Genomic DNA, 8,135 nt, shown 5'->3' with positions numbered 1-8,135 from the left:
TCAAGTTCCCAAAACTTAAAGATCTTCATCTTGTCCTGAAATCAAGCAGGAAGCAGTTTCCTGTCCCCCTCCCTCCCCTGCTTACATCAGCTGATCAACAGCTGATCCTTCACAGCCACTGTGGAGCTGAGCGCTTATCTGTATTTACCTGTGGCTTTAATTTAGCTGTTAGTAACATCTTAAACGTGCTGCATGAGTAAACTATAAATAGAGTCTGTTGGACGCACTCACCAGGCCGGCGGCGTACATCGGCACGATGACCGGCTGCTTCTTCTGTCCTGTGAACAGCTGAAACATGAAAATCAGACCGATTAGGATTCAAACCTCGAGCGCAGCTGCCGCCTCAGCAGGAACGCCTTTAGTCATACCAACAAATGACCAGGAACCATCTTTTATCTACAGTCTATGTTGATATCTGGGCGGAGCTAGGAGACGGCGCATTCAGAGGGGAGCAGCGTGTACTCACGATGTTTCTGGTGTCGATGCCGAGGCAGCAGAGAAGTGCTTTGTTGCAGTGGGAGCCGCCCCACTGGTATCTGAGGCCGAACGCCTCGTGGATGTCCTGAAGCTGCGTCCACACACCACCGTACACGGACCTGTGGCAGCCAATCAGACGCAGCGGAGTCAAAAACAGGGTTCATGAGTGGGAGCAGCTCCTAATGGAGCGGGAAGGGAAACACCTATGGATCACTCATAACCAGGAGGTTTGCTGAGGAGACCCTCACCTCTCGCATGACGATTTCTTCTCCTCCCCCTCCTCAGCTCCGGGGTGTCTGTCCTCAGGAGGCTCCAGGACGGCCTTCAGGGACACCACCTGGTCCTCCAGCAGTCGGGTGGCGCTCTGAGGGAAGCTGACCTGGAACAGCTTCTCCACACGGCTGAACAGCGATGCCTGCAGAGAGACGGCAGCGTCAGACTCAACTTCACAGTCTGGGCCTGACTACAGTTAAAGGGGCGCTTCACCCTCAGGTGAAGGTGATGGTGCAAAGAGCTGCTGGTTCATATCTGCTTTAACCTCGTGCTGTACGAGCCCACAGTCAGACTGGTCTTATTCACACTGTCATTCCAGTTTGCAGGTTTTTAATGGTTTATTGTTATTATGTAACAGCTGCTGTGGATTTAAGTCCCTCAGAAATGCACAACAAACATCCGTCTGTGCTGATAACCTGACAGTCTGAATGACTCCCTGCAGATGCTTCTCGCTGCTTCCAGTCTGTGTTGTGTTTACTGACTTTACATGTTTCTAATATTAAACTTTTATCACTTTGCTGCTGTTTAACTCACAGAGGGGTCGATAAACTCTGGGCCAACTTATCGAGCCGCTGTCACGTTGTGACTGGAATCCCCAGTCTTCCAGTTCCTTGGAATTCAATCAGCTGATTTGAGTTTGTGTGCCAGAGGAGGAAAATAGGGGCGGTCTGCGGCGTGGACATGGACACTACTTTGATTTTTACTGGACTAAAGGACGAGATAATGATGAAACAACTGCATTATGCTGCTAACACAAGCACCTGCACAGATAGCATGCTACGCTAAGCTAGCCAAGAGCCCAGAGTGATGTTAGCTGAACTTGAACAGGTCAGACTGATGAGCAGTCTACCTGTTCATGTTTCTACAGTAGAATCACCATGACGACCGTGCTGGTTTCCATCTTTGCTTTGTGTTCATACCTAAACACTAAGAGAACGATCACGCTGTCATTAGCAACTACCAACCTCTGTATATTTTATATATTTTATTTATTGTTTACTCTATTTAATATGTAAAATATGTATACACACACACACACACTAGGGCTGCCACAAACGATTATTTTGATAGTCGACTAGTCACCGATTATTTTTGCGATTAGTCGACTAATCAGATCATCATCCATTGGATGTAAAACTACAGCTTATTGCACCAGCAGCATCTGCTCTTATATAACTATCATTAGCTTACAGCTGTAAGTGTTTAAGGTATGTGCTAACTAAAAAGCCAAACCGATTTACTCAGGAACAAATAAAATACTAAAAAAGCCAAACAATAACATTTTTAAGTTCTCTAAGTGACTTATATATCATGTTTAACCTGAGTAGCAAAAGACAGCGGTGGGTTTGAAAACGATTTGCTGGGAGTCCGGTGTTCTCACGGCTCTAGTTAGCCTAGCCCCCGGCTAGCTATCGAGCTAGTGGGTAACAGACGTCCGAAAACGTCGGAGCACTTTTGAAAATATGCGGTGTCTTGATAAACTGAGCAGATATTTGAGGTTTACACAGCTACATTCTCGCCTGAAAATATGTTAAACGTTTATTTTGTGACCCAGAAAGAATAATAAGAGTAATATTAAAACTAACTAGCTGCCGCCATTGTTGGAAACTGAGCTGGGCTGCGCTATGAATTCTGGGACAGCTTCTTCTTCTTCGGGGGTTAACGGCAGCTGGCATCCTTGTACATGCAGTGCTGCCATCTTCTGTTTCAGTCCGTTATTACACTCTTAAATCCTACTACTTATTCCTGCGTCTTTTGGGATCTTACAAAGCTTCAAACGACGCGTCGACTATTAAATTAGTCGCAGACGATTTTGATAGTCGGCATAATCGTGGCAGCCCTAACACACACAGACACACACACGTAGAAAAACATATTTAGTATACACATCCAGTAATGCATACACTCTTATATTGTACAGATATTTATTACCATTCTTATATTTTGCTTGTTTTATGTTATTGTATTTTTTGCACACCTGTGTCGCTTGTGAAGCTCGCACACAAGAATTTCACTCGCATGTGCTGCAGCTGTGTAGCTGCACATGTGCTGTGACAATAACAGTGATTCAGCACAGAGCAGCGTGTTGGTGTGTGGGGCTGTGACCTCATGTTGTTACACTGTGATTATGACACAACGAGTTTCAGGACATTTTATGGAGAAATGCAGAAGTAATGAAGTAAAATACTGAATTACTTTGAAGTACTCTGAGTAATTAATGACATTTCTTTGAGTAATGAGCAACACTGAGGGAAATCCCTCCAACATGCACAAACATGTGACCCACAGCAGAACGTCTCAAACAGGAGCCAATGAGGAATCAATCCGTGATATTGATGATGGAATCAGAAACGCTAAATTCCTATCACTTCCTGTCCCTACAGGCACATGATTCGAGATGTTGACCGACCTTCCCACCTGACCCAAACCTGCCATCCTTCATCATCATCAGTCTGAGCTCACCTGTCCACATCCACAGGAGCAGGTGAGTGAGCGTGCTCAGAGTTTAGCAACAGCTCGACCTTCATCCCGAGGAACCCAATGACAGCGCAGCTAAAGCCTCACACAGATCCTCTTAAGGAGAACTTAACCCCAAAAGTTCCAGCTGCAAACTATTTTTTAAATTTGACAGATATTGCAGATCCTGGATGAAGACATCCTGGATACAGTGTACAAAGTACGTGGTGGCGGCGGTCTGCGGGCCCCTCGCCTGCCAGCCACAGCAGTGACACGGAGCGCCGCGGGTCTGCAGCCCGTCTGAGCGCTTCATGTTTTTATATCTGGGTTTGTTTAACTCGGTGAAGTCCGAGCCCAGAATCGTGTGTGGACGACACATCTGTGTGTGAGTCAGCTGGGTGTGAGCAGAGGAAGTGGAACAGCTTTCACATTAACTTCCTGTTTGGGTTTGGACAGCACATCGTTATCATGACCTTTATGACAGGAAACGTGTAATCCTGCTCTAACTGGATCAGTGTGATGTCACAGGTTTCTAGAGTATCTCCCCAGTTTAAACATGGGAAACAGAATCATGTCCCAGTCCTCCCAGTGTTCCCAGTGTCTCTTACCGGCTGACTGTCAGTGCTGCTGGGTTCTTCGCCGACCGCAGGTGCTTTACTCTCGTGCCACTCCTCCTCCTGCTTCTCCTCTTCCACTCCTCTACTATCAGCAGGAAGTGAGACGCTCGTCTCAGCGCTGAACGCCGCCCATGAAGCCCCCTCTTCCTCCTCCTGCTGCTGCTCCCCGAAGGCGCTCCACCCGGCGTCGCTCTCGCCGCCACCGGCCGAGCTGAAATTCCCAAAACTGTTGCTCACAGGGAAGTCGGCAAACTTTCCTCCCTCCTCCCCCTCGTTTTCACCCGAGTTAAATTTGGGGGAGTTGAAGTCGCCAAAGTCGTCTTCTTCTTCTGCGTTGTCCGTGGCGCTCACAGCTTCCTGCGCCACAGCAGAACTCTGTAATCCGACTGGATCGTGCTCAACCTCCAACTGATCGAAGTCTGCGAAGCCTTGAGCGCTGAAAGAGCCGGCGTCTCCGAAGTCCCCGAAGTCTTCGTCGCCGTCTTCGCCCATCTGGCTGTCGTCAGCGGGTGTGGCGGATTCCCCCTGGAGCGGGGGCGAGGGCACCGAGCCCGTGGTGCTCACGTCGCCGTACTCCTCCAGAGCGTCGGTGGACAGCGGACGGCCAAACGACGTCTCCGTCTCGGTCTCCGTTTCGGTCTCCGTCTCGTTCCCGGAGCTCTTCTCATCCGATTGCCTCGCCTCGCTGTCTGCGGCGGCGTCGGGCAGGAGCTGCTTTTCACCGCAGCCGTTGACAGAACCGTTGCTGTCAGCTACGTCCGCCCTGTTCACGACGAACAGTTTGTCAGTGCAAACGGCCTCTGAGGCGCCGCAATCTGCCGCCAAGGCCACATCCCTTTGTCGAGAGTCAGCATCCACGTGAGCGCGCCGGTCTGGCGTCTCGGCGGGGACGCAGAGGGACTCTGAGCCGAACGCGTCGTTTTCAGTTCTGTTTGTGTCCCTGACATCGTCCTCTGAAGTCAGTCCCTGCTCTACATTATGGCTGACGCCCGGTGGACAGTGCGAGCTCGCCGTCTGGTCGAGGCGTCCGTCAGCATCGGAAAAAGCAGCAAAGTCTGCAAAGTTGTCCTCCGGGCCTCCGGCGCCGCCCGTGTCCTCGGGGGACGCTCCTTTTATGCGATCGTGGACAGAATTCTGGGAGGAAGGACTTCCCTGAACATCAAACCCGTTTGTGAGCACCTCGCCGCCGTTACAATCCGCGGTCAAGTCCACACAGCTGGCGAGGACCTTTTTCATCTCAGTTCTTTCTGAGGCACTCGCCAGCACGACACCGTTCGCCTTTGAGAGCTCACCGCTGCGGCTGCGGGCGCCGTTCGTGGAGCCGTGGCTGAAGCCCACCACCCCTCTGCTGTTGATCAGCTCCGGCGGCGAAGTGGCGGTCAGAGCCTGCGTCTGGTTAAAAGTGGTCGGAGTGTCAAACTCTGAGAAGCTGATGCTGTTCGGGATGCCAGAGAAGGTGCCAAAATCTCCGAACTCATCGTCCTCTTCCTCAGCGCCGTCCTCCATGGGTGGCGGAGAGGAGGAGTACATGCGGATCACGTCTGGCTCCATGACTCTGCGGTGATCGAAGAATCCTCCGGGCTATACCTGAAAGAGCGAGAGAACGTCGTGAGCAGCGAATCACAGGACAAACATTCAAAAATAAGTAAAAAACAGGAGTGCGCTTCATCCACGCGGCGAGGAGCCGAGCACGCCTCTCAGCACCGCCGATGATCTCCAACGAGAGGCTCGGGTCACAGCTCATCGAGTAATACGAGCCCCGAGCAGACGGCGTCAAAGCGACGGCGAAGAACGCGAAGAGCCCCGAGGACAAACACAGCGTCACAAACACATCGTCGACAGAAATGAGGAAATGAAACCCCGCCCTCCTGCTCTGATGTCACTGCTGCGGGATCACATCATCACTGCAGCGTGAACATGAAAGCGTGTTTGAATGAACGTGACAGGCGTGGACACAAACGCCTCTCGTAACACGGAACTCATCTGAGCATCAACCTGAAGTTCAGACTGAGCTTCAAACACGATTCTGACTCATCACTAATAATCTTATTTATGTAACAAAAATGATGATGTCAGAACTATATGACTTTATTCTGCTGACATCGCAGTTCTGATCACACACTTTCACAATAAGATAATAACATTTTTGTCACTAAATAAAAACAAATATCATTTTTAAAGTAACCCGTCTCCTGTCTTCTGATTTCAGCTGTGCGCTCTCTCTCTCTCGCCCTTTGACCCTGTGACCTCTGACACCTGGCGGGGTGTCAGAGGTAATACATTAACTGTATTTGTGTGCTTGAATCACGTTTCCAAACGCTGATCTGAAGCGAGCACAGACCTCAGCTCTTTAAAATTTCACTGAGTTTGGACTGAAACAAGCAGCCAGGTAAGGAAACACCTGAGTTTCTGGTGAAAGTACCTTCCTGCAGCTCTGCAGGGGAAGTCCCTCTCGGGTTACCTGCTGGCCTGGCCGGCCTGTGTTTGTGCTGTGACCGGCGGTGGGCGGAGCCTACCTGTGTTTGGTAGAGCTGAGCTGGACTTCAGGTATGCAGTCCTGATAGACCAGTCAGCTGAGCGCGAGCCGTTTAACCCCTCAGACCCCGCAAACGGTGACGTGTTAACGTCAGGGCAGGTAAACATGTTTAAGATGGGTTTACCTGCGCACTCAGCGGGTCACCTTCAACAGGCGCTCAGCCTCCTGACAGTCGTTCCAGTCCCAAACTCCACCTGACACTGTGAGCCCCCCCAGCAGTCTCACCTGTCTGACGTCAGTGCTTAAATTGCAGCTAACAAGCTAACGTAGCAGGCTCAGTAAACTCCCAGGTAGCTTAGCAGGCTAAACGACGGAGGGCTGAGAGTTTGTCCCGAGCAGAACCGACTTGTCTGAGCCCAGCCCGAGCCCGACAGGGAAGCTAGCAGGACAGCTCGGCGGCTAATAGCAGCCCGAGCTCGGCGGGACTAGCCCGGTCAGCCTGTGTGGAAAGCTGAAGCCAGCTCGATTACTATGCTGGTACTTTACCGAGCGGCTCTGCTGGCACACAGCGGCGGTACACAGATAAACACAGGCCGGGGACTCTTCAGGAACGAGTCGGTTTGACGTTAGCTGCCCCTGCTAACTGCGCAGCTAGCTTCACCAACGACAACAAGCCAAGAAGCAGCTGAGCTAGCATTAGCTTAGCTTAGCTCGGCGTTTCGTGTGACAACAACTGTCTCATCCCGAAGGAAAGAGCCGGGCTCACCGTCAGAGGCCGCCCGCTGGCGTCCATGGTTCGGTTCCACACGGGCTGTCGTCGGAGCGGGACGGCTGACTGTGAAGCCCGTGCTGAAGGTGGAGTCCGCCGGCTGCTGCTGCTGCCCTGCCTCACGATCACCCAGCATGCACCGCTGCGGTCTGCTGCTCCACAAACTTCCAGGTGGAACAGGTGGATGGATGTAACTGAGTACTCCTACTCATGTACACCAGTTGGCCGCTTGTACTCGAGTATTCCTGAACCACGCCTCTCTCCCAGCACTTTTTAAAATCAAAACTTTATTTCTTTAAGTGGAAACCGCTGTTACAAACTCCGCTGAGCAGACCTAAACATGAACAATAATCGGATTGGGCACAAGTCCAAGCTGCCTCAGAGCAAGAGGAGGTACACCTGGACAGGTGCACCTCTGTGGCAGAGCTGACGGAGACAGACAGACGGCCAGTTCACCTGTGAACCCCACTGACTGTGGACTGTGGGCGAGAACCCACACAGGAAGCACCTGCAGAGCAACAATATGTTGTGTGAATGCACCTTTCTAAAGTCCCTCCTCAGTGATTTAAAGCACACGTGTGTCTAACTATTCGAGCCGGTGTGGGCTCCGGGGTCTGGCATGAAATAAACCCGACACTTGGATAAAAGGAGGCTGAAGTGTTCGTATACTCACCCCAGCTCCACACTGGCGTCTCCCACACTGCTCTTAACCTGCTTCTGCTCATAACAGCGATGGTTGGGACAGAACAGATTCGTCTGGATTTCAAATCTTCTGTTTTCAGTGATATAACTTTAGTAACAAGCACCTCATTCTTCTCTCTCTCTCTCTTTTGCCATATTTTCCAGGTAACCTATATTTGACAACAGCTTGATAAAAATAAATTCTGTTTTTGGTGGCCACCCCAATATTTTTAGTGGCCACCCCTATGAAAACATTCTGGAGGCGCCCCTGGCTGTTCTGTCTGCTGCCCAGCTCTGACGTTCAGGATTCATGTTTGGACTGAACCTGCTCAGCAGAGCCACAGCTGACAGCTGACAGCTGACAGGTATCTGGGAGATACCGTGT

At 51.0% G+C, this 8,135-nt stretch overlaps 1 protein-coding gene across 4 annotated transcripts in view; it reads right to left on the bottom strand.

The window, feature by feature from the left end:
- aftpha (aftiphilin a) overlaps positions 1 to 7,523 on the bottom strand; it is a 12,944-nt gene extending 5,421 nt beyond the window's left edge. For 3 of the 4 annotated variants that reach the window (XM_085162525.1, XM_085162527.1, XM_085162528.1), the window contains exons 1-5: positions 7,067 to 7,523; positions 3,816 to 5,411; positions 726 to 892; positions 467 to 596; positions 232 to 288 (exon numbers count right to left, since the gene is read on the bottom strand). In XM_085162525.1, the coding sequence (XP_085018651.1) occupies positions 232 to 288; positions 467 to 596; positions 726 to 892; positions 3,816 to 5,375 (1,914 nt within the window). In that variant the 5' untranslated portion in view covers positions 5,376 to 5,411; positions 7,067 to 7,523. The remainder of the gene's footprint in view (positions 1 to 231; positions 289 to 466; positions 597 to 725; positions 893 to 3,815; positions 5,412 to 7,066) is intronic. The other variant, XM_085162526.1, reaches the window with a different exon arrangement.
- Between the last annotated feature and the right edge of the window lie 612 nt (positions 7,524 to 8,135).

The sequence above is a fragment of the Neolamprologus multifasciatus genome, chromosome 6, assembly GCF_963576455.1.
Source record: "Neolamprologus multifasciatus chromosome 6, fNeoMul1.2, whole genome shotgun sequence".
In the NCBI taxonomy this organism is placed as follows: Eukaryota; Metazoa; Chordata; class Actinopteri; order Cichliformes; family Cichlidae; genus Neolamprologus; species Neolamprologus multifasciatus.
This window is presented reverse-complemented; position numbering and strand designations above follow the sequence as displayed.